This window comes from Empidonax traillii, unplaced genomic scaffold, assembly GCF_003031625.1.
Source record: "Empidonax traillii isolate 1590-97213 ecotype Southwest subspecies unplaced genomic scaffold, ASM303162v1 scaffold207:size1520225, whole genome shotgun sequence".
In the NCBI taxonomy this organism is placed as follows: Eukaryota; Metazoa; Chordata; class Aves; order Passeriformes; family Tyrannidae; genus Empidonax; species Empidonax traillii.
Window position 1 is genome coordinate 28,863 of NW_020955400.1, and position 25,358 is coordinate 54,220.

Sequence of the window (25,358 nt, forward strand, 5' to 3'; positions counted from 1 at the left end):
TCCTCACGATTTGGGCAGCAGCAGGTTAGTTACAAGGTTTTATGTGGTATTTTTCCACCATAACCACTTTAGACTGTATTGTATTTCACATCTGCAAGAATGGACTTGGTCTGCTGTGCAAGAACACCTTACCTGATCCGAATTCCTTGTGTCTGGCTGCAGGAGCTGGGTGACAGGGCTGTCCTTCCTTCATCGGGCAATGTACGGACTTGCCAACAGGCTCGTTAGAGCACCTTAAATTTTGGTTCTCGGTTTGTTTGGAATGCAAAAGATGGAAATGAAATGGATAAAATGGAGAGAAACGGTCGCGATGCCGCTCTGAGTGATAACCGGTGGGTTTTCCTTCCTGTTGGTCCGTAACGAGTCCATCGTTCGGACGGTAGCTGGATCGGGAGGCTCGTCAGAGCTTTTTTCCCCCCTCCTCATGAGGTGATCGGGATTTGTCCACGGAGCTCGGCACTGCCAGGGGAGCACCAAGCCTTGCCTGAAGCCCGGCAGCGGCGGGGGGCGCGCGTTCCGTGTGCACTGTGTGTGGCTGTCCCGAGCGGGCTCGCAGGGGTTACAGGCGCCGCCGCTCCCCGCCGGGGCGGGCGGGAGCCGCCGCGGCTCCATCCGGGAGCGGCAGGAGCCGCGCGAGGCAGGCCGGGATCTGCCCATATCCGGGCGGCTCCGCGGCGGGGACACCGACAAAATGGCGGCGCCGAACTGAGCGGCCCGGGGCGGCGGCGGGCGCTGGCGGAGGGACCGAGCGGGCGCTGCGGCATCGCCGAGGGGCGGGCGGAGGGAGGGGAGGGCCGCGGCCGGTCGTGGCCGCGCGGGCGGGGCCGAGCTCCGGGCGCCCGGGGCGCTGCCGCTGCCGCCGCCGCCTTCTCACCGCAGGTACGGTCCGCGATGCCGCGGTGTCGAGGAGGGGGGGGCGGCGGCGGGGCGGGGGTGGCATCGAGCGCGCCCCGGCACGGCCCGGCCGGGCGGTCCTTGGCCCTTGTCGGGGCGCGGCCGTGGCAGGAGCGACCTCGGGTCACGGCCTGGGGCCGGAGGGGCGAGAGAAGCGCAGGTGTCCCAGGGGGACGTTCGGGATACTCATCCCGACGATGAAAGCCTCCTGGCCTGCGTGGTCCTTGGGAGGCTGGGTCCTGCAGTGCTGCGGGAATTGCCTCTGTGCTAGCCTGAGCCAGCTTGGTCCTCGGACGCTGTCCTGGTGGTGTTAGCCGCAAAGATCGCTCTTAGGTACGCCTGCGGTAACTCTTGCTGCTGCTGCCAGGAATACGTGTCCGTAGAAGAGCTGTATCCTGTTGAAGGAGACAGCAGAGCGTGAGAGATGAAGCAAGCCGAGCGAATGCACAATGTTCCTTGTGTTCATCTGGTCACTTCCAGCTCAGGCTTCCCTGACCATATGTAGTTCTGTTTGTGTCCTATTTCAGGGTCCAGTTTTCTCCTCATTCTGTGGAAACTTTTAGTATTGGAAATGCATCCTTTGGCAAATTGCTGTTATAGCTTGACGACTCGTTACCTGAAGAACAACTTCCTTTTTTTTTAATGTTTTTTTTAGGTTTGAACCAAGCCCCCTACAAACTTAATTTTATGACTTCCAAAGTCTTGATTGCTCTCGTTTCCCCTAGCAGTAAAGTGTTTTGATTATGTATAAAATAAGATATTAGAATAGGTACATGAGAGAGGGTACCAAAATAGACTGATATGTAACATTCAATAGGTAAATGTAAATATGAGTAATTAAATTATATTCAAAACTTTTGGAGATAAGAAATGCTAGAGTTACATTATAAAGCTGTATATTTTTCTGCTGGAAAATCTTAAAGGTCACTGGCAATTGTGTGTAACCATTCACAGAATCATAAAATGGTTTGGGTTGAAAGTGAACTTGGGAGATCATCCAGTTCCAACCCCCCCTGCCGTGGGCAGGGGCACCTCCCACTAGACCAGGTTGCTCCAAGCCTCATCCAACCTGTCCTTGAATGCTTCTGAGTTTTCATTCAAACACCTATTTTCAAGTCCAATCTTTAATGATTATAGTGTGAAAAAAACAAGGTTTTTTTTTTTCCCCTACACTTTGACCTGTAGAAGAAAATGCTTTGTCCCCACATTTTGAAAATAAATATTATTTTTTAAACTCCTTTAGGGAAGTGGAGAATTTCATCAGCAAAGATGTCTGCATTAACAAACAAATAATTTAATGACACAAAACTGCAAGGGAGAATAGACATGAGTTCTCTCGGATGCAGCTGGTGTTTGTGAGTTTAGAAGTACAAAATTGGAATTCATTTCTTACTGAGCAGTCAACATTTTCTTGCTTTAAAATGTGTGCAGATGTCTGCAAGAGGAGGTGACTTGTGAATTTTGAGGTTCGTATATAGAGCAAGGTGAAGTGTAGTAAATCTTGCTTTCTGGAGGACCAGTTTAGTTGGATTTCTGAGACTCAAGACTTAGTTTCACATGCAACTCAACTCCTAGTACCCATCAGTGCTGCCAAAGGAAACAACCCACCAAAAGAAGTTACTGCTTATTTGGGTTGTTCCTTAGCTTAGTTCACAATTTACTTACAACTTAAAAACAATTATGCTGTCAGTGGTAAGTGGTGGGAGATAAGTGGCCTGGCTGGTTTACACTGCTAAAGCTGTGCTGCTGCTAAAAATGTAAGTGAAAGTGCAGCTTTATTTTCCAAGACTGCTCCTGATTTATGGTTTAAGTGTTCTATTAATTTAACCTTGATTTCTCTTAGGAGTATTAGATTTGTCTATCTCAGATAAAATATGTAAAATATGTAGGTGCAAACCAGCTATTTTCTCTTAAATTCCTTTGGAACTTGTTAAAAGCAATAACTCATGTATGGACTTTTTTTTTCCATTGCTCATTGGTATATTTGTGACACAATACCAAGTGGTTTTGCCTAGATTATGCTGCCAGTGGTGTGAGTAGTCATTACTCCTGACTGAATTTGAACAATATTCTAGATTACTAAGTCTTTAAGATATTTTGCCTTGTTATCCTATGTTCTGGAATGAGTTTGTGCTGAAGGTTTCACTTTCCTGGAGGTGGTGATTCTTTCAAGTGTTACTGGCATATATCCTTGCACTTGTGTATCTGACGTGTGTTCTTTTGAAGAAGGTCACTTAGAAGGAAAAGGAACATCCATAACAAAACTAGTACAATGGTCTAAATATACTTGCTTCATTTTCTTTGGAAAAAGTGTATTTGGCAAAGTGTTTTCACTGTGGTCTTAAGTATATGGCATGTTTTGAAAATGATTTTGAAAGTGGACAAAATTAAATTATGTTTTAATTGCACCCATGCTGTACTTTCTGCTGATTTCTGGATTTCTTAATACTTGGATCAAAATTTCACTGTTAATTTTTAAGATTCACTCACATGTCTGATGATCTTGTCCTTACTCAGTGAGCACTGAGGAATTACATGCTATTGGACCATATGAAAAAATAGTATAATTACTCAATTACACTCATTTAAGGTTTCAAACCTATCACAGGGCAAAGAAAGCTTATGAGTGCACCTCTTAAAATTTAGATAGTTTTATAAGAGAAATTCTGTATTTCTTGAATAGTTCTCAAAAGAAAATGGGATTGAGTGTCCCTTGTGTTTCTTTTTGCAGTCCTCATTTATGTGTTACTTTCCAGCTTTCAGGTTTTATCTGTATATCAGTAGCATATATCTTTAATTCATACAATTTGCACATGTATTTATGTAATTTGTGGGTTCTTCTTCCTATTAACTTGTTTTCTTCCTTAATCACTGAATCATTGATTGTTTTATGACAGTGCAAGGTATTGTAGAAGTGAAACCTGGATGAAGAGTGAATATTTTGTAGACTGTGTAAATTTATGTCTAATTTATGTCTAATATAATTAATTTTAGACTGTTTATGTCTAATATGAGAAACACTTATCAACACAGTACTTCTTCAAGAGACAAAAGATGCTTGGAGATGTCTGAATTCTCAAAAATAGTCCATCAGAAAACTAGGAATGTAAATTTTTAAGACTTTGAGAAACAGAAACAACAAAATAAGAACGTTTCAGTATTGCTAGTTAGACATTGCATGATAGTAAACTAAAGTGTAAGTTGATCTTTACCGTTTTAGTCACCTTTGAAGAAAAGACAGTGCTAAAATATTTAATTTTTTTATCTTGCAGTACCTTAGTAACTGATCTTCCTCTGTGAAGCAGTAGAGACTGAAAAAGTTTTATTTCATGATACTTTAAAGAGGCAAATACTCCGTAACTTATTCAATGTTCCACTGTGGCTTCTATATCCTTTGCCATAGCAGTTGCAGTGCTAACTAGTGCCCAGCCTGAATGCAGAGATTTGAGTTCTCTGCAGACATGGGGCTCTTTCCCTGATGAGTCAGTGACTTCAAAATGCAAACGTTTTTTATTTGGCTTTTGGCAGAAAATTCTGTTTCCCTTACCAAATGTCATAGCTATGCTCTCAGTGAATTTGATGCTTAAATTGTTACAGTAAAAAAATTTTATTCAATTTTCTGTTTCTTCCCCTGCTCTCATCTTCCCTCATGTAAAATAAATTTTAAAATTACTTAACTATTGACAAAGCCTGATTCAAGGAGACTCGAGCTGTGACAGCCCTAGAAAACTGAACCCTTAAACAGATTCAAATGGCAGATGGTACAAGAAATCATAAAGTTGCATGTGGTGAGCTAGGCAGCTGTTTACTTTTTACATATGTGACTGCTGAAGAATGGATAAAATCGTTGTAATTATATGCTTTTACCGGTGTACTTCATCTATTTGTGGAGCTTGATTGAACAGCAAGGGTAATTGGTCCATATGCTGGCTAAATGGGTAGTAGAGTTGGCACTTTTGGCTATAAAGGTGTTGGTGAAGAGAACAAGGTAGGTGACAAATGGGGACAAGACACAGTGGAAAGGGGAGGCAAAGCAGCAGTGCTGGGTAGCAAACACAGCAGCAGTTCATATCTGCTCTTGAAAGCTTTGTCCACGATGCAGAGGAGTTCCTTTGTCCGCGCCCTTTGCAATTCAGAACTGCACAGACTTAAGGCACCTAAAACGTTTGTGCTAAAACTCCGACACAGTTTGTAAAGTAGGTTGAGTAAAGAGTACCTGAAGAATTTACTTAGCAGGCTTTTAGTATCTGTGAAGGAAGTGCTATACGTGAACTTTTCACTGCCACCAAAGCTACATTGTGAGGGTTTTTTGCTGCTGTATGTATAATGTGATTTTTCTTGTTTTATTTTGCTAACAGAATTACAGTTTCGGGTTGTGTCGAGCTCCAGCACTACAGGAACCAAGGTTTCACAGTGAAGAGCCGCTGCTTTCACAAGTTCTGACACCAGCCAGTCTTCCTTGAATTCTGGTGTGTGCAAGTCCTTGGTGGAGGTTGCATATATACATGTTTTCATGAAGAGAAGTGAGAAACCAGAAGGTTATAGACAAATGAGGCCTAAAACTTTTCCTGCCAGTAACTATACTGGCAGCAGCCAGCAGATGCTACAGGAAATACGAGAGAGCCTCAGGAATTTACCTAAACCCTCCGATGCTGCTAAAGCTGATCACAGCATGGGCAAAATGTTATCTGAAGATCCTAGACAAGGTCGAAATCCTCCCAAATTTGTAACATATCATAAAGTTTTGCAGGAGATAAGAAACTCACTTTTGCCTTTTGCAAATGAAGCGACCTCAGCTGTCAAAGGAACATCGGAAGTTAATCGACAAATGCTGCAAGACTTACAAGCTGCTGGCTTTGATGAGGTGAAGTGTTTTATTTTGAAGATTTGGTGTTCTGTTAGCTATAAACTATTTATTGCATGTTGGAGGGGTGGTGGTCAGGGAATGTTTGAACAGCTTGATAAACAAAAGAGATTCTTCAAAATCTGGTAGGTTTCTGATTAGGGAATGAAACTGGTAATAGTGAGGGATGTAGAAGAGGAATAGAAGGATTTAGAGAGGCTTGGCTTTCTTTTTTTTGTTTTTTTTTTTTAAAGCATCTTGTGCAGATTGTTCTTATGTGATAGGTTGTTTTAATTTGCTTCTGATACTCAATGGAATTTTGGATTGTGTTCCATTAAAACAGGCTGATAAAATATGGCTATTCTAAATTGAAAGGCAATACCAGAAATTTTGGAAATTAATCTGAAATGTAGTTTCCAGAAAGGAAAAATGAATGCGTTTATCGTTCCCTTGTTTTTATTGAGATTGCATATCAAAGTAAATCACACTTGTTTTCATGCCTTCTTTGTAAACCTGGGTACAAAAGCAGGTTAAAAAAAGATACCAAACCACTCGTCCTTCTAAAGGAAAAAGGCACAGTACCAGAGCAGGGATTAACTTTACAGGAGTGTACTGCTTGCAGTAGTGACCAGCTCATGAGTTCTGCTGTCTGGGATGCTTCAGTATTTACCTCGAGATACCTTTGGTATCTACCTCTACCAAGAGTGAGCTGCTTCAAGAACTGGCTTTTCCTTAACAATGTCCCAGTGTCAAGTGTTGATAGTGATTTCTCATGTTCCTTTTGCTTGATCAAATGCACAGTCCAGTCTGTGTGTCTTGAAGAATGGAAGGATTTCATAGTGATCAATTATTTTTGCAGTAATTTGTGCCTGCTCTCTGGTTTGTTGCTGAGATTGGGGTTTTGTTGTTGTTGTGGGATTTTGTGACGGTGGTGTGGTGAGGGTGCATTTGTTTTTTCAAAGTAGATCAGTAGATCCATTTTTACAGATTGAACCTGCAGTCATTTTTGCAAACTGAAGTTTGTGGTATGTGGCTGGATAATAAACTAGAAAGGTATCTTAACTTTGTATTTTTGTTGGATCCTTTGTATCTTGAAGCCTTTTGCTCCTGCCCTTTGTTCTTGGGTGCAACTGAGAATTCCCATGACACTTGTGATTGTATGGAGCTTATTTTTAGGCAGAGTGCCAGCGTGAGCCGTTTCTGCCATGTGTTAACCTACAGTTGCATTGCCACAATAGCCCATATGGCACTCATCCATGTGTGCATTAGGAACAGATACAGCTGAAGTCAGAAAGCATTTTTCTTGGTGGAGAGGTTTCAAAATGCACTGAATTTATTTTTTACCTTTTACTTTTTAAAATATATTAAATGTCACAAACATTCCTTTCTCCCCACTCCTTGGGTAGTAGGTAGTATTCAGGGTTAAAGTGGAACAGATAGATATCAATCAGTATCAGGTGTGTCTGTATATAGATATTTATATATGTATATGTATAACAATTCAGGTAGAATGCTGTTCATTGTCTTTTGTTTGCTGTTTGTTTGAGTTTTTTTAAATAACATCCTAAATAGCTTAAGGAAAATCTCTTTTACTTATGATTCAAGTTCAGTCCTCAGAATTTCTGTGTAAGGTGATACTCTTTAAGACATTGAATACTTCTTGTCACATAGGTGACCAAGTTTTTTGTTCTTCAGCTAAAGGAGATCCTTTGACTCTTAACTGAGATCCTCTGGTTAGTGGAGAGGGAACTAAATTTTATCTCTTAAAATGTTGCTGGTTTTGTACTTTGAGATTCTGTGAGTCTTTATGGCCTGGTGATATGAACTTGATTTAGGTCTCTGTATTGTAGAATTACTTGGCTAAAAAGACAATAAATTTGGTTTTGAACCTGATTAAGAAAATAATTAAAGTTGATAGGTAGAAATTAATGATGTCTCCTATAAAAATATATTCAATTTAGAAATTAAATATGCTGGACAACTTAACTTTCCATTTGCACAATGATCAAATAGCATACCGGTGCTAAAAATGTACTTCTTGCCACAGATAGTCTTGCCTATAATAGTAAAAGTGTTGCAGACGTAATTGTCTTGTGAAGGAGGTAAGAGATCAAAAGTTGTATTTGATTTTTTCAGCAATATCAGCTGGCCTGTAAAGATTGGGACAACCTTATTGTATAGGCTTTTCTATTTTAAAATCCTTTTCTAAGGTTCTGTTTTGTTTCCTGAATGTAATTACTATTTCTGAAGGTTGTATGTAATTTAGTACGTTTGAGTGTTAAAAGTGTACATAGGTGTGATGAAAGTATAAATGTGGGTTTGAATTTGGGATTGGTACCAAATGCTTCCCTTCTGAGCCCTCTGTGGTGTCCCATTAGTTTGAGTAGGAGGTGGATGCTCTCATAAGTTTGTAGGTAAGGGGTTCAAACATCATGTGAACCGAAACAATTGCTTTGATATGACAAAATATGGCCATAACAAATCTTTAAAGACAATGTGTTTAGCTATAGGCAGTTATGCTGTGGCTTTGTCTCAAAATTGTTGGATCAGGTGTACAAATCCCCTTCAATATAAGTGGGAGAATACTATCTCTGGAATTCTGCCTCTGTTGCTTGACCTTATCTCATTCAAGTCTGTGGAAAAGCCACTGGTCCGTAATACATTTTACTTTGACTGAGCTGGGATTGTCCAGAAGATCAAAACTTGTGTTTAGGTGTCTAAGATCACAGAGGCTAAATCTACCACAGAGAGAATAGTTTCTGCCAGTAATGTTGTCTTCATCGGGAACTTGGGCTGGAAGGGACCTCTGCTCATCTGTAACCAACTGTTACCTGGGCAGTGCTCAGCAGTAATAAATGCTGTTGTATAAGCAAGCTGTTGTACTAATAGCAAGATGACAAGATTTACATCAAACTTCAGTGCTTTTAACAAGTTAACTTTTTTCTGAACATCCAGATTATTTTGAAGGATCTATTGTGGGGGAAACATTTTAAAATTAGTTTGAAAATGATTGAGAGTAATCGTTTATGTACTTTGGTAAAATTACTGGAGGATGTTTGGCTAAATAACCATGAATTTTGGTATTTTTTGTGATTTTCTTGTAAATTATTTTTTGTATATAATCTTGTCTTTAGGATATGGTCGTACAAGCCCTTAGACAAACTAACAACCGTAGTATAGAAGCTGCCATCGAATTTATAAGTAAAATGAGCTACCAGGATTCTCGTCGGGAGCAGATGGTTGCAGCAGCAGCAAGACCTGTAAACGCAGGTATGAAACCCCCAGGTAGGTGTATCTGTGGTAACTCAATAACTCACTGAGTGTATTCTTATAGGTGAAAAATACAACATAGTGAATTTTGCCTTCATGTGCTCACAGTGGAATAGAGATGTTGAGATACAGGGTTTTTTGCTTTTAAAATCTGCATTTTAAGCTTATAATGTAATTCTTCTGAAAGGTAGGTCCATTTGACAGGAATTTCTTAAACATTTGTTTTTATAACTGCATGGTTTTATTATTGTATGTAAACCAGGAATGGCATTCAGATCTCATTTTAGTTATTTTTGTCCCTCATTTATGTAGTGCCTGTGTTTTTTTCTGAGTGTCAGGTGCCATTTAGAAATCAGTGGTGAGCGTCGAATTCTTACTTTAATTTTTTGCCTCTCTTCACACACTCACCCCCACAACAGCACTATGTGTTTGTAGTTTCGTGTATATGTGTGTGTGTGTTTATATATCATACGACCACAGTATTCTATTTGCTTAATTTTCTGCCTGGTTTCAGATTTTGTTTGTATGGTTTTGAAGGCAGACTTCATGTTTTTATAGATGTTAGAGGACAGGCTATAGCTTTAGTAGCAGAGTCAGAATTTTACCACTTGCTATTACTGCTTTCTTTAAAGATGGAAGAAGTTACAGTCCTGCATGTGCTTACACTTACCTCAGTATTAACATTGTAAAAAGCACAGTAAGACTGCCTGCACTATCAGTTCCTTGCATGCTGTTTTGTTTATATGATGCAATATAATATCTATAAAGTAAATAGCTAGTAGAGTTTATTCTCTAAGTTTTGCTTTCCTACAATTTTAATTCTTGCCTGTCTACAACACTTTTACTCATAAAGACATAACCTTTGAAATTAAAGTGCTTAATTAAATTTTGCATGCAAGGAATATAACAAGTCTGGATGAACCATATGCGCACAAGGGTGCAGGCTGCTTGATTTTACAGCATTTTAGTTTAAGAACGCTAAATGTCTTGTAAGCATTAAAGTGGAAGGGATAGCAACATAACTAAACATATTTTTCCGTGCTGTTACTTGTTTTTGCGCTTGTGCTGAACATTTTTATGAGGCTTTCTTGTACATGTGATTAAAAATATATTGTGTGCCTAATAGTTTTGCGCATTACCGTTTTTTCAATTAAAATTTGCGTTTTTACTTAAGCAAAATGCATTTTCAGAAAAAATATTTCTGGAAACTCTGATACTATAGTTTCAATGCATTTTTGCTCTTACATGTGTAGTGAGCATATTACCGTACTGTGATGTGTATTACTAGATAGAGAAAATTTTTCATGTGAAGTGCAGTGGATTATATTATGTCAGAGACTTCACATCCTTTTTCTGTAGCAACTAATGCAGAAGAACAAAATTTTCAAAGCAGTGAATGTAAATAATTTCTAATAATATAAATGCTGTGTTTTCTTGTTGTGAAAGCAGGGACTGTTCAGCAGTCAGTTAACCGCAAGCAGAGCTGGAAGGGTTCTAAGGAGTCCCTGGTTCCCCAGCGGCATGGCCCCTCCCTGGGAGAGAGTGTAGTTTATCGCTCAGAAAGTCCCAGCTCTCAGCCTGACATAGGAAGGCCGTTATCTGGATCTGGCATTGCGGCATTTGCTCAGGCTCATCCTGGCAACGGACAAAGGGTGAATCCCCCACCTCTACCACAGATAAGGAGTGTCACTCCTCCTCCTCCGCCTCCTCGAGGGCAGACACCACCTCCAAGGGGAACTACTCCTCCACCTCCTTCCTGGGAACCAAATTCTCAGACAAAGCGATACTCTGGAAACATGGAATATGTGATCTCCCGTATTTCTCCAGTGCCACCAGGAGCATGGCAGGATGGTTATCCGCCTCCACCTATGAACCCTCCACCTATGAATGCATCCACGCAGGGTCAGAGAGGCATGAGTGCTGTCCCCATTGGCAGGCAACCAATAATCATGCAGAGTTCTGCCAACAGCAAATTTAGTTTTCCATCAGGAAGAGCTGGAATGCAAAATGGCAATTGTCAGGCAGAATTCATAGTTCATCAGAATGTGGTGTCTGGGAATTCGGTGAGTCGCCAGCCACCCCCATACCCCATGAATCCAACTAACAGGCAGAGTCCCACAGCATTACAGATGCAGGCAGGAGGATCTGCTCCTCCTTCAGCATACACCAATGGGAATCTTCCTCAGGCAATGATGGTGCCCAACAGAAATAGTCACAACATGGAACTTTACAACACGAATGTAGCTGGAATACCCACGTCCTGGTCACAGCCTTCCCCTGTGCAGTCGCAGTCGTCACCTGGCAGCGGGCACGACATGCCTACGTGGCAACCCAATGTTCCCGTACGGTCAAATTCTTTCAACAACCATCATGGCAATAGGCAAAGCCACTCTGGCAGCTCTCAGCCTTCGGCCACAACAGTAACAGCCATAACACCAGCTCCCATCCAGCAACCAGTGAAAAGCATGCGTGTGTTAAAACCAGAGCTGCAGACTGCCCTGGCGCCCACTCACCCTTCCTGGATGCCACAGCCCGTGCAAACTGTGCAGTCCATCCCCTTCTCTGAGAGCCCGTCTACGAATATGGCAGTTATGGCTCCTGTTGTTGAGGCTCCAAATTACCAGGGCCCACCACCACCTTACCCAAAACACTTGCTGCATCAGAGTCCTTCTGTCAACCTGTATGAGGCAGGACCCAAGCTCAACAAAGAGGAGCCACCTCTTTTATCCAGGGAGGATGAGAATGAAAAGAATTATGAATGTGTTGATTCAACGGATAAAGAAAAGAAACAAATTACAACATCACCCGTTCCTGTTAGAAAAAACAAGAAAGATGAAGAAAGAAGAGAGTCTCGCATCCAAAGTTACTCCCCTCAAGCCTTTAAATTCTTCATGGAGCAGCATGTGGAGAATATACTCAAGTCACACCAGCAGCGTTTGCACCGGAAAAAACAACTAGAGAATGAAATGATGCGGGTAAACTCTTCCTTCTTTCTAAACCTGTGACTAGAACTGGTCCTGTATTGATTTTAAGAGATAGATATCTTAATTGTAGAATGTTTAAATAGTATAGATAAATAGAATATTGTGATACATTGTAGTATTGAAGTCTGGTTTTAATTTTTTATTTGAGATGTGGCAAGTTCTTCAGTGCTTAAGTAAGTTTCTTGCATGTCTAAATGTAATTCATCTGGCCTATGTACAGTAAGGCAGCAGAAGCAAAATAATTGTTGCATGAACTGAGATTCATGAGATACATGGCTCATAGCTTTTTGTTATGGATTCTATTTAATCCTCATTTCTTAGTTATATGCAATATTTGAATGATTTTCAAAAATATTTCTCTTTCTTTTTAAATAAGCACTGCAGGTGCAAGCAAAGCAGGGACAAGTGGTAGGCTGGTTAGTGCATTTATATAGTCACCCAAACAGTGATATTTTTTACATTCTGCAGTTTGTTTCCAGTAGTGATAATTTCTTTAAGTTCAAATTAAAAAAAACCCACTTTTTAAAAGTTAATTTTTTTTTTACTGAAAGAGACATGATATCTTTTGCCTGATTATTTTATAATCCAGACTGTAAGTCTATCTGTTTAAACAAGAGGCAATTGAATGGGGTAATAAAAAAACAGACATCAACAAAAGCATATAAAATGTTGTACCTGAATGGAGTCAGTTATCTGGTTCTAGTATTTCAGTGTTCTATTAAAACAAATCAAAAGGATAAAAACTGGAGCTGATGTCGTTTCAAAAGAGGAAATAGTGGGAAGCAGTGAAACTAAGATTTGCAGAAAGCTAAAACTGAGATGTCACATAAATATTTCTTAACAATTGTAGTTGGAAGTTTGATATAAGTATGATGTACTTTTTAATTTATTCTATCAGAGTATGTATTCAGCTTACATCACTTTCTTGACATGCTGTTTTTTAAATGTGTTTTCTTACTATTTTGAAATTTCTTACTGTAAGTTTCAGTCTTTTGTGTTTGCTTAATCGCGAATATGTAAATATTAGCAAGATTTCATCCTGAAACTCTTACTAGATCTTTATTCTTAGTCTTCTCTCTTTCCTTTTTCACTTCCACTAACAGCTGATTTAAACTGTTAAGGTGTGGGAAGCTTTCCTGAACTCTGTAGCCTCCATCCCTGTGTAGACAAGTAAGATTCTGAAGCAACAGTGTTTATTAAGAATAGCATGATCCCTTTTTTAGAGGGCTTTGCATGCAATCCTGCATCAAAATTAAGCATGAATTTACTTTGGCTATTTTTGAGTACTTAAATGTAAGATTATAATAATGTTGATTTGCAAACTTCACTTTCCCTTCTTACTGTGTTGTGTTCTGTAGTATCTCAAGAGTAAATGTTACTTATATGAAAGCACTGATATAACTTTTCATGTTCATTTAAAGCACCCTAGTAAATGTATTTTCTTATATGAAATGCAATTTATAGTATTTAAGCTAGATTTAAAGGTGGGGTGTTTAATTACAGGCTGAAGGGTGGTAAATGGGCTGTTGTGCTGCAGCAGACCTGTACTTTTTCAGGAGAGGAATCGCAAAATAGTGAAGTATATTTTGGATCTTCATGAGAAGGAGAAAGGGAAACTAGCTTGTTATCTATTTTTAGAAAGTTTAAGATTAAGCAAGTATTGAATCCCTTCTTTTTTCCCCTTTGGTAGGAACTTTTGCAAGAAAAAAAAACCAAAATGCATCCCTATGGAAATACCTGCCTTCACAGAATGCTGTATTTCTAGCATAAGTGACATATTTATGTGCTTTCAGGTTTCCTAGGAAATTGAGTGGAGTGGTCTCAGAAATATTTAATTTAAATCTGTGAATCTGGACAAGAATTATGCTAGATGTCTTTGCTGCAAAGAGCAACTTAAGTCATCCTTTAAAGCACAGCAAGATGGAAAGGGACCAAAATGAGAGCAAATTGTGTGATGATACAGAGCAATTCAGGAAGCTCTTCTCTCTGTCACTGTCTGGAAATAACTGGAGATGTATGTGCAAAAGAGTTTGTGCAGCTGACAAAGTTGGCTAATTTTTGGTGAATGCTGAAGCTGAAGAGTGTTCTAGGGAAAATACAGCAATGCAGACAGCAATCAGTTTGTAATTAACATTTGGTTTAGTGGATGGCATAGGAAAAAGTGAAGATGGGTTGAGAGAAGACAACAAATTGCAGTACTTGGGCTGGTCTCCACAATAAAACTGTTAGGATGCAACAGCTAGAGAGTAGGCAGTAGAAAGTAAAGCTACAAGGGTTTTGGAGACTCTTAATTGTATATCTTGTCATTAATTACTGTATTGAGTCTCCTGGGGTTTTGTTGCCATCTAGGTTATGCCATCTTTGCTAATTTTGTAACTGATCGTTGAGGTTCACTTTGTGTGCAGGTGGGTCTGTACTGAAGCAGACTTCAGGTTTCAGATGGGCCTTGAGGAGGTGACTCATTGTCATCTGAACTTTTAACAGGGTGTCTTCTTGGCATTTTTGTAAGTCTTCCTTCTGTGTTGAAATGATCTTTAAGCATGTTCATTCACAGAAAACTTGAGATGTTTCTGTCCTGGAAGACAGTACAGTAATGTGTTGAGAAATGTTCAACTCCCTATTTTGAATTAAAAAATTGTCTATTTTGCACATCCAGTTTTTAAACTACTGCTGCCCAGTCCTAACTACTGCCTATCTGATGTTGACAAAAAATTTTGTCTCAAAATGAAAACAGCTTTCCTCCTTTACATTTTACTGAATTCATATTCCTTGGGCAGTTTGTTGGGGTAGACAAGAATTTTGTATGCATTTTCCTAGTTGCATCTCCTTTGGATCCATTCTTGATAGGATGCCTGCAAGAAATTTTAGGTGTTTTAACAGTGTTTTCTTTAATTGGTGACACATAGTAACTTTTGAAAGCATTTTTAAATACTAAGAGATATGTAATTGATCTTTTCTCTTACCTTTTCTCTCCATCAAATCTATTATACTTTGTTTCAAGTTACATTGTAAGTTAGGCAAAGCAGAAGTCATCTATTTAACAGTGTTTATCCACGCCTAGACTAGTTACATAATCCTAATGGAGGTCATGAGTAGTGTTCTGCAGACAGTGTCTCAAACATTTGAAACATTAAGAAGATGGAAGCAACAAGATTTGGTATCAAGAATCGATAAGATGTGACAATAAGATATTGAAAACTTTTAGAATAGTGCTTGAGTACAGTTGTGTTGTTTGCAGGGATTCAATTTGGCCATGTTCAATTTTAGGATCAGAATGTCCATGAAAAAATGAGGGAATATACTGTAGATTGGACTTGGAAATCATTGCTGTGGGATAGGGATTTCAAGCCAGATAAAATAATTGAGATGCTATGAGAAAGGGAGCAGATAGTACTTCGAAAATGCTGTCAGAAAACAAAAGAAGGAATGAACATGAAGCTTTGGGGGGAAGTGTCATGGAGAAAAGAATATAAAAAATTGAAGACAGATTCTACTCACATTAAAAACCAAAAAGAAGAGAGAGTCAGACTCCAGCCCCTGACATTTACCAAGAAAAATGGCAGTGAAATTGAATGGCACTTTAAAGGAATTGAAAGCAGAAGAAATACACCGGGAGGCACACAGGTTGGAGTACACTGAGAATGCTCAATGTGGTTCTTGCAGATAAGGGTTTCCACGCTGTAGGTGATGAGTTGCATGTGGCCTGGGAGTGTTTCAGCTGTCAGAATGGTGGTGGTGTTGGCCAGAACACCAGGGATGTTCAGTTAAGATAGGGGTATGTACACAGATGGGAGCCAAGAAAAGCTACTGTGGGGAGGAGTGAGCCACTTCAAAGAAAGTGCTGTGCTGAACTAGTTGGTGTAAAGTGGAGAGCAGGAGTGAGAGTGTGAGTGAAGTCCTGTTAGAAAGGGGTGGGTTATGTGATAAGAGGGAAGATCAGGTCTAGGCTTGCGGCAGAGGCACAGGCTTGGTGTGGGCGGATAGTGGGAAACAGTGCTGTGTGGATCTGGTTTGTGTAGCTACACAAGGAAGCATGAGAGTGAGAGAGTTGCCTGTTCTCTCCTGCAACTGAAGTTCCACAGCATGGTCGGGAAGCTTAGTGACTTCTTCTCAAGCTAGTCTGTAGAGGGGTTGCCTTTCCCTTGGCAGCTTGAGCCCTCGGCAGCTTACAGCTCCTAGGCACTTTTTGGCTTCCTTTAGCTGTACAAAGAGAATCAGGGAGGCAGCTGATGCACACTGTTACTCTGATAATATTATTCACAGTAGTTTTTATTGTTGGTTTGTAAATTACCCTTTTGCTCCCCAAGAATGTAGTCCCTTCTCAAGAACCTTCTGGTGCATGGCACCTTATGCATTTTGCTGCTGAAAACAATCACATTTTGGCTTTTATCACTCCTCTATGTTTTTATGGAATCCTAATGTTTAAAACAAAACCAAACCCCTTTAAGTATATTTCCTGTGCTGTGTATTAAGTATTTGGTTTGCTTTGCCTAAGCCTTGTAGTTATGAGAAGACCATCAAGAATTAAAAGTACTGTTCACTCTTCAGATTTAATTCTGTTTGCTGCACAGGTTGGATTGTCACCAGAAGCCCGAGATCAAATGAGGAAAATGTTGTGCCAGAAAGAATCCAATTACATTCGGCTAAGAAGAGCTAAAATGGACAAGTCAATGTTCGTAAAAATTAAAACCCTGGGAGTTGGTGCATTTGGAGAAGTTTGCCTAGCAAGAAAAGTGGATACTAATGCTTTATATGCGACAAAAACTCTGAGGAAAAAAGATGTCTTGCTTAGAAATCAAGTTGCTCACGTTAAAGCTGAGCGGGATATCCTCGCAGAAGCTGATAACGAGTGGGTGGTTCGCCTGTACTATTCATTCCAAGATAAAGACAATTTGTACTTTGTAATGGACTACATTCCAGGAGGTGATATGATGAGTCTCCTGATTAGAATGGGTGTCTTTCCAGAAAATCTGGCACGGTTCTACACAGCAGAACTGACCTGTGCAGTTGAGAGTGTTCATAAAATGGGCTTCATCCACAGAGATATTAAACCTGATAATATCTTGATAGACCGTGATGGTCACATCAAATTGACTGACTTCGGGCTCTGTACAGGTTTTCGATGGACCCATGATTCAAAGTACTACCAGAGTGGTAAGAGAAATATTAATCTTCTTTGTAAGGAATTAAATAATAAGTGAATAGGAAGATGTGATGGTTTTAGTCTAGGCCTTCCTTGGTGACCAGTTTGTAACCAAGGAAGGAGCCAAGTACCCAGTATTCCACACAATTTTTACGTAAACCAGAGTATAAATAAGTTAGAGATTAGAGACCTCGCTCTCTTCTCTTCCGGCGAGGTTTGGGAACAGTGGGTCCCTGCGTTGGTCTCGCTTATCTAAGGCTGAGGCCTGCAGAGTCCACCATCCTACCACGTGGGAGTTTGGAGAGTGCTGGCTGTGACTGCCGATCCTGCTGTTCTAAGGGACGTAGTGAGATCTGTTTTGTTAGTTATTAGTATAGTTTAATCTAGTATACCTGTTCGGTGTCCCTTTTGTTCCCTTTTGTCCCCTTTTTCCCTTTCCCTATCCCTGCGGGGGGGTGGACCCCCTTTTTCTGTGTATATAGCATCTTAACTGTATATAACTGTAATTTGCGTAAATATAAATATATTTTTATATAAGCAGCTTGACTGTGGGTTCTTTAATTTTTATAGTTTCTTTCTCCTTTAACCTAAGGGAAAAAAAGAAAGGGAGAAAAGGACTGCTATCCTAGCTTTCGGGCATTTGGCAGGGAGCCAAGTCCAAACCGTCACAGAAGATGACTGTGCTGTTTCCTTTCTGAAGAATAACGCATCTAACAATATGTCTGCACACCACACAAATTACAGAAAGCAACATTTAGTGTGGGAGGGTTCCAGTGTGAGCATTGATTCCTTAAGGGAGAAGGAATGAGCTATGCTGCTGTTTGTCCTATTAGTGGCTTCTAAAATTTGGAAAGAAAATCACAGAGGTGGTGAGGTAATTAGATAGGCAACAGCCCTAACTCTGTTTTGAGGATGAACTGATATTTTAAATGTAATGGTTCTTGAAAACCTTGCTCCAATTTCTGAGTGTCTCATGTGCTCCTTTTAGCGTAACCTGTTGATTTCTGAGGAGGTTAAAGTGGGCTTTTAAGAATCCCACTTGATTACTTAAAAGCTAAAAGAAAGAGGAAAAAAAGTCAGTTCTGAGAGTGGTAAAATACAGATTTTTTGATAACCTGTTTTTAATTTTCAAAAAGCAAAACATAACTTCAGAAACAATTTTTAAATTACTTTTGACTATTTTCTATCAAAATACCATGTATCCTAGGCCAGACTGTTACACAGTCTCTGGTGAGAAGAAAAGGATTTAATCTGATTTTATTTTTCGGTGATTTAAATATTGGGTGTTTTATGTTTGCATAGGAACAAGAACAATATACATCCTGTATGTATATTATGTGGTTATCTTAAGAAAAAACTGAGACAATATCAAACTTGATACTTTCTCATAGTTATGTCTAAAGGGAGTTCAAAAAAAGCATTCTCAAAACTTGGTGGTTGATATCGTAAACAGAAAGTCAACATCCTGATGTTGATGACTGCTGTAACTCTTGAGTGTTGAAACTGAAATAGATTCTGTCATATAACGAGGAATGTTAACAGATAAAGAAAACTTCATATTGGATAAAAAGTAGAGTACTCGTTTAATTTTGCCATCCTTCTCCCTCAATTGCAGGTGATCATGCACGTCAGGACAGTATGGATTTCAGCAATGAATGGGGTGACCCAGCGAACTGCAGGTGTGGAGACAGGCTGAAGCCGCTGGAGCGCAGGGCTGCACGTCAGCACCAGCGCTGCCTGGCCCATTCCCTTGTTGGCACACCCAACTACATCGCTCCAGAAGTGTTGTTACGAACAGGTAATGCACTTCTGTACTGTAATCCTGCTGCAGAGTAACTGATATTCAGGTATCTTGCTTCACCTTTCTTACACTGCCTCTTTTCCCAGGTATATAATATTTTAACAAAAAATTAAAATAGTTGTTAATGTGGAAATCTTGAAGAAGTATTGAATAAAGTTCTCCTGTGAACTTTTGTACTCCTAGAAATTCAAGATTGAAATGATACTGAAACTTTGACTACTTTATATGAACTTTATTTCAGGTTACACACAGTTGTGTGACTGGTGGAGTGTTGGAGTAATTCTCTTTGAGATGCTAGTGGGGCAGCCTCCATTCCTGGCACAAACACCACTGGAAACACAAATGAAGGTAACTTTAAAAGTCTGATATTAACAGTCTGAAAAAGGCTTGAAATTTATATGGTCTTTCTAATTTATAATGGAAAAAAAGGTGATGTTTGAGAGTGCTGCCTATCCAAGCATATTATAAACTAAGAAGATTATGAACTTTATGTTACTGTCGAGGTGCACTTAGTTTGTAAAGGGACCATGTTTGCATCTTTTATCTTGGTATAGTAAACATGCCAGCTAAAAACCACATTTCACTTCTTGTATCTATTCCAGTTATTATTTCCACTCCTCTTCTTCTTCCTCTTCTTCTTCCTCTTCTTCTTCCTCTTCTTCTTCCTCTTCTTCTTCCTCTTCTTCTTCCTCTTCCTCTTCCTCTTCTTCTTCCTCTTCTTCTTCCTCGTCTTGGTATTCTTCTCCCATACTAGGCTTCCATGCCTGCTTACCTGCAGAGGATTTCCTTTGGTGATGCATCTGCAGGTTTTTGGCATGGAAAGGTGGAGGAATAGCAGATGGCTGTGCCTGCTCAGGGTTACTGGCAGCTTGGAGCCATTGGACCTTTCCTTCCTGAGCCCCAGCTGTTCCAGAGAAAGCATGAGGGCAATCTTCTGCAGGGGTCATTTTGCAAGATTGCATTCAGCTTGCAAGATATTAGTTGGCTTAAATGTAGTACTGATTTTTTTTTTTAACTTTGAATCTGTTAATCTTTACATTGCATCATCTAACTCAAAATTCATCCGCCTCACCTTCTTTTTAAGATTGTAAGCCATGTGCCTAATCTCAGGTTCCAGGCGCTGGATTTTATGGGATCTTCCTTGTTTTATACTAGGGATATCCCATGACAGACTCTAATTTAGATTTGGAATGTGAGTAAACTTTACCTGGATTTTGCCAGGTTTCCAGACAAAATATTCTTTGTATTTCTGAAAAAGCAGCTTCATGTTTTCCTCTCTAGTGTGAAAACCCTTAGACATGTTGAATGATTTCTTTGTGGCTGTTTGTTTTGTTGTTTTAATCTGGTTTTTCCTTTTTATGAAATTATAAATAACTAACATCCCTTTTTGCTTTTAAGGTTATCAACTGGCAAACTGCACTTCATATTCCACCTCAGGCTAAACTGACTCCAGAGGCCTCCGACCTTATTATTAAACTCTGCCGAGGGCCCGAAGATCGTTTAGGCAAAAACGGTGCAGATGAAATAAAAGCTCATCCATTTTTTAAAACAATTGATTTTTCAAGTGATCTACGGCGACAGTCTGCTTTCTACATTCCCAAAATTGCTCATCCTACGGACACATCAAACTTTGATCCAGTTGATCCAGATAAATTGTGGAGTGATGATGATAAGGAGGGGAACAGAAATGATACCCTTAACGGGTGGTACAAAAATGGAAAACATCCTGAACATGCTTTTTATGAGTTCACCTTCCGAAGGTTTTTTGATGACAATGGCTACCCATACAACAATCCAAAGCCCATTGAGTACGAGTATGGTAGTTCCCAAAACTCAGAACAGCAGTCAGATGAGGAGGAGGATGATGATGAACAGGCAGGTAGAGGAGTTCAGAGTCGTGATCTGGTTTATGTTTAGTAGAGGAATAAAGATCAAAAAGTAAATAATCGATTTTGCACCTATAGTTTTTGAAAAGTCTCTTGTAAGAGACTTGAAAGAAGATTGCTACAGTAAATACATGCACACTTCTTTTGAAACACTAAAACAGTTATGTATTCTGCTTCCCTCTCTGTACATTTTGTTTCCCCAGAATACAGGGAAATCCTTCCCCAACATTAATTTATTCCAGTGATGTTAATTGTTTAATTTAGAAGAGATCTGATGTTAGGTGAAAAAAATATCACTTGAGTTTTGTTATTGATTCTCTGTACTCTAAGTACTCAAAATAGGAAACAGTGATTTTTTTTTTCCCCTCCCTAAGATGATGCCTGGTATCTATTTGTACATAAATTGAATAATTTTAGAAAACAGTTCTCTGCTTCAGAATTTTTTATGACAGTTTTTCCATGCATTGACCAAATATAAAACCTACTTTACGCTAATAAAGCTCTCTGATACATTTCTGAAGAGGAAAAAAAAAAAGCTGCTGTACCCTCACTTCTCACTGTATTTGACCTAATTATGCAGTGTTGGAAAAACTGAGCCATCTATCTGGTGAAATGTTTCTAGCTACTGTTTAAGTGGCCTGGTTCTCAGCTTTGAAACAAGAAAGTATCAGTCTTGGCTATAGTATGATTGTAAGATGATAAAGCATTAAAACTAGTATTTTATTAAATAGTAATTGGATTTGACATTAATAACAATGTAGCATTTGACTGGTACTCTCAAAGCAGAACTGCTCACTCAGAAACAATTTCATTGTCTCCTGTCATCAGTTTTCCTGTAGACAGAAGTGGAAAAGAAGCTTTAGAGAAAACACTTTCTGAAATCTAGTTTAATTTTCTGACTACAGCCAAACTGTAAAGTGTGTACATTGTTGCTTGAGTTGGAACTTTTCGTTTGAAAAATAAATTTTAGAGTAGTGTCTTTATTATAAGTTTGAGATAGTAATGGGAAAAGATTATGGCTTTTGAGGCTGTTGTTGTGGAGACGCGTTTCACTTGGCTGGAATAGTTTTCCTCCTGGTCACACAGACAGTAAGGAGAAGCACCGTGCACCAGCCCATCTGAGCCGTCAGTACAGTGTCAATGGTCTGTCTTTTGCAGCACAGTTCAGAACTAGAAACTTAGAGCTGTGTCTGCTGCCTTCTGCATTACTCTTCCATAATTTCTGGCAGCAGGTGATCAGGTATCCCCTTGGGTCTCATGGTGGGAGGGTATTGAGCCTGTTGAGGTTACTGGGGGTACGGACAGGAGCATCCCTCTAAGCAGCTTCTCTGAGACTAGACCAGGAGTTAGAGGTGAGAGGCAGAAAGAATTATGTTTTTATCTCTCTCCTTTCTCCTAAAGTTAACACAGTGGTGAAGAAAATGCACTATTTTAGTAAACTTCATGTCTTTTAAAACATTTCCTCCTCCTTGGAGTTGAATTCCAATGGATAATCTAATAACATGCCTGTAACCATTACTGCTTTTTTAAACTATTACTTGTGCCATTGCACTGGCATTGCAACTGTCTAAACATCATGAAATTGGCGTTCACAGCTGTTCTTGCAGCAAACACCAGTTACTAGTTTGCTCACCAAGCTGGTTTATTTCTGGCCATTTGTTCTCTTTCTGTCCTTCAGTGCAGTGTCCCTCTTTGTGCCAGTGCAACTGTCTGTAATACTGTCCTAAATACTGGATCAGTGAAAAAACTGCCTGGTGTTTAGCATTTGGAGTTTTCTTTCTTGCATGTTCATTTGAACCATCCAATTTCTAGTGTTGTCCATAAATGATTCAGATTGGCATAACTGAGGAAGGTCTGACCTGCAGTGGTTGGCAGTGAGGAAACTTCTTAAACATACTTGGTCACAGGAGAAAATGTTTGTTTTCCTCTACTGTGAAGTGCTTATAACTGTTAGAAGATGGTTATGAGAAGATGTTTTGTCAAACAAGTAGTTAGTTACTTTCTATAATGAAAATGAGTTTGCAGTTTAATAAAACAGTTCCTGTTCTGTCTGCCTTTTCCACAGCTGTTGAAATAGAATAGCTTTTAAGATTCATTTCATTTAGCTTAAATATTATAAAATGGCTGCAGTGCATAACTATTCCATTTTATATATTATGTAAAAAAGATTGCTTTTCTTGTAAATAAACTTTAAAGATTATCCTCCTCATAGTAAATATCCCAGTAAAACTGGTCTACTTGTCTTAGAGTAAAGTATAATATATTACTGGTTAAAGGTAATTTAATCAACCTTGCCTCACGGTTTTTGAAGTGTGCAGAGAAAATAATGTCAATTCTTCATTAAATTGACTCCTAAAGTTGCCTTTTCATGTGAGTATATTTCTCCTCTGCCTGCACTGTATTGTGGTATATTCCTGTTTAATACTATTACTGTTTTTTAACCAATTTAAAAATAAATTAAAAAAATATAAAAAAGAGTCCTGTAAAGGCACCATTGTTCTATACAAGCAAACCAAAGTGCTTTTTTTAAAGGACATCATTGATTCTTTCAAGGACATGTGCAAGTGCTGAAATACTAAATACTATTTTGCCTTTTTAAACAAATACAGGAAAAGCTCACATCTTTAGAATTCAGGAGATGCTTCCAGCATTTCCTAACATCATGTTTTAGAAGTTGTAATATATGTTGCTTGAATTTTGCCACCTAGATGCTGCAGTATTATATATTTCCTTGCAAAAAATACAATTTGTTACAATCCGAGTTACACGTAAATGTTGTCACAACTCTCTAGCATTCTCTGCCTTACCCATGTTTTGAAACTTCACGTTTCATCCCTAGATTCAGAGTCTATTATAGAGATTCTTCATAGCTGCTGCTTAAAACATGGGTGTTTCACTGGTGACCTACGATGGGGATTGGTTTGTGCAGGCAGTGAAGAAGAGAGGCTCCTAACCAGCAGCTGTGGAATTCTGCAGTAAGTTTCAGTTCAGGTTGCTTTCACTTCGTAAAGCATGAAAACAAGTTTCTCTTTTATGTGCCCTTGTATACATATTAATTGTATTTATAAAATGTTCTATAATCCTATAACTGTACTGTAAATACTATTTGATATTCAGTGGCATTCTATCCTCGGGCAGGCCCTCTTGCTGTATCTTTTCTATCCTTGATTTGTAATAGAAGTCTATAGAATATATGGCTAGAAAGTCTCTTTGAGACTGACTTATCTTCTGCTGTTGCAAAGCTGTGAGTGGGAATGATTTATTTAGACTCCTTTTAATATTATTCAGCTAATAGGCAGTGCAGTGGGTGCGTTCTTAGATGATGCTACTGTCACTGAAGATAGTGTTAGGCTTTTGTTTCATACGTCATCGGTGTATCAGATCAGACCTTTAATCGGTTTGCTTTATTTCAACCAAAGCAAAAAGATAATAAATTGGGTCAATGTCATAGTAAAATGTTTGAATGCCTTAAGATACTCATGATAAAGGCACTATTCAAGTTTACTGATTTATATGTATCTATATAGATATATATAGGCATATTCCATGTGTGTATATGTATATATATATAATGTCTTTTTTGTATTATAAGACTGTCAGTTCTTTTGGATTCTCCAATTAAATACATAGACCACCGCACAATTTTGTTTACGCAAATCGTTCTTTTTTTCTGTGCCTGGCTGGTGAACTTAACAAACTTGCATTATCTTATGGCCATAGTAAGTTATTCAATGATCTTTTGAGTATTCTTTACCTGTCTTGGTCATGACACGGGCATACCCTTTTGCCAGGTCTCTAAATACTTGTAGTCCAGCTACATGTGATCTCTGAAGGCGTATTTGGGATGTTTGGGCCTTAGAGGGTTACAGGGTGCTGGCTTGGAACATAATCTCCAAGTCCCCTGATGTTTATGTGGAAAGAATGGGCATCTTTTCTGCTCACTTTTCGAGTAGGTACACTGGAGCATCTGTACCCTTTGTCCAGGAGTGACAGGTTTCCACTTGGTCAGTCTATGCCCGGTAGTTAAGAAGCTGAGACTTCTTGTCCCTGTTGGCTGAACATACAGCGTGCATATTTGACCTGGGGGACAGGATGTGAGCGGATGGTTGCATTGACACCTTCTTAAAAGTTACTCGAGAAAGAATTCCAACACTTGTGAAAAGCCTAACTGAATTATCAGCTGCTGGTAGTCAGTGACTTTCTTGGGTTTTAGAAACTGTTTTCTCAAGAATTCGTTTCTGGAGCGGAACACTTGCTGGAGTAATAAAAACCACAATGAACCTTGATAAGGAGTGAAAATCAAGTTCTTGTTTTGGCTAAGCAAATATGAAACGTAAATACTAGTTGCCCAAATGCATTTCTTTCCTTCTCCTTCACACCCCTCTTCCACAAGTCCCTTTTATGCTGCAGCAGCTTTACTGTCTAACAGTAAAATGGTGCAAGCGTATCAGCAGAGACACTCTTGTACTTGGCAGCTACCTCGTGTTTGTAACCTGTTCTCAAAAGTATACATTTTGATGTTCAGGAGTTGGTGCTT

General features: G+C 39.3%; 1 protein-coding gene across 4 annotated transcripts; it reads left to right on the plus strand.

Annotated features, from left to right (window-relative positions):
* The first annotated feature begins 797 nt into the window (after nt 1–797).
* LATS1 (large tumor suppressor kinase 1) lies at nt 798–24,463 on the plus strand. 4 transcript variants are annotated; one of them, XM_027887374.1, is made up of 8 exons: nt 798–879; nt 5,253–5,758; nt 8,872–9,022; nt 10,454–11,982; nt 16,563–17,145; nt 18,750–18,932; nt 19,177–19,283; nt 20,334–24,463. In XM_027887374.1, the coding sequence occupies exons 2-8, from the start codon at nt 5,408–5,410 to the stop codon at nt 20,850–20,852; spliced, it is 3,423 nt and encodes a 1,140-aa protein (XP_027743175.1). In that variant the 5' UTR covers nt 798–879; nt 5,253–5,407; the 3' UTR covers nt 20,853–24,463. The 4 variants fall into 4 exon arrangements, with proteins under 4 accessions (XP_027743175.1, XP_027743176.1, XP_027743177.1 ...); XM_027887375.1 differs by having other exon boundaries at nt 10,457–11,982; XM_027887376.1 differs by having other exon boundaries at nt 8,872–9,007.
* Nucleotides 24,464–25,358: the final 895 nt, after the last annotated feature.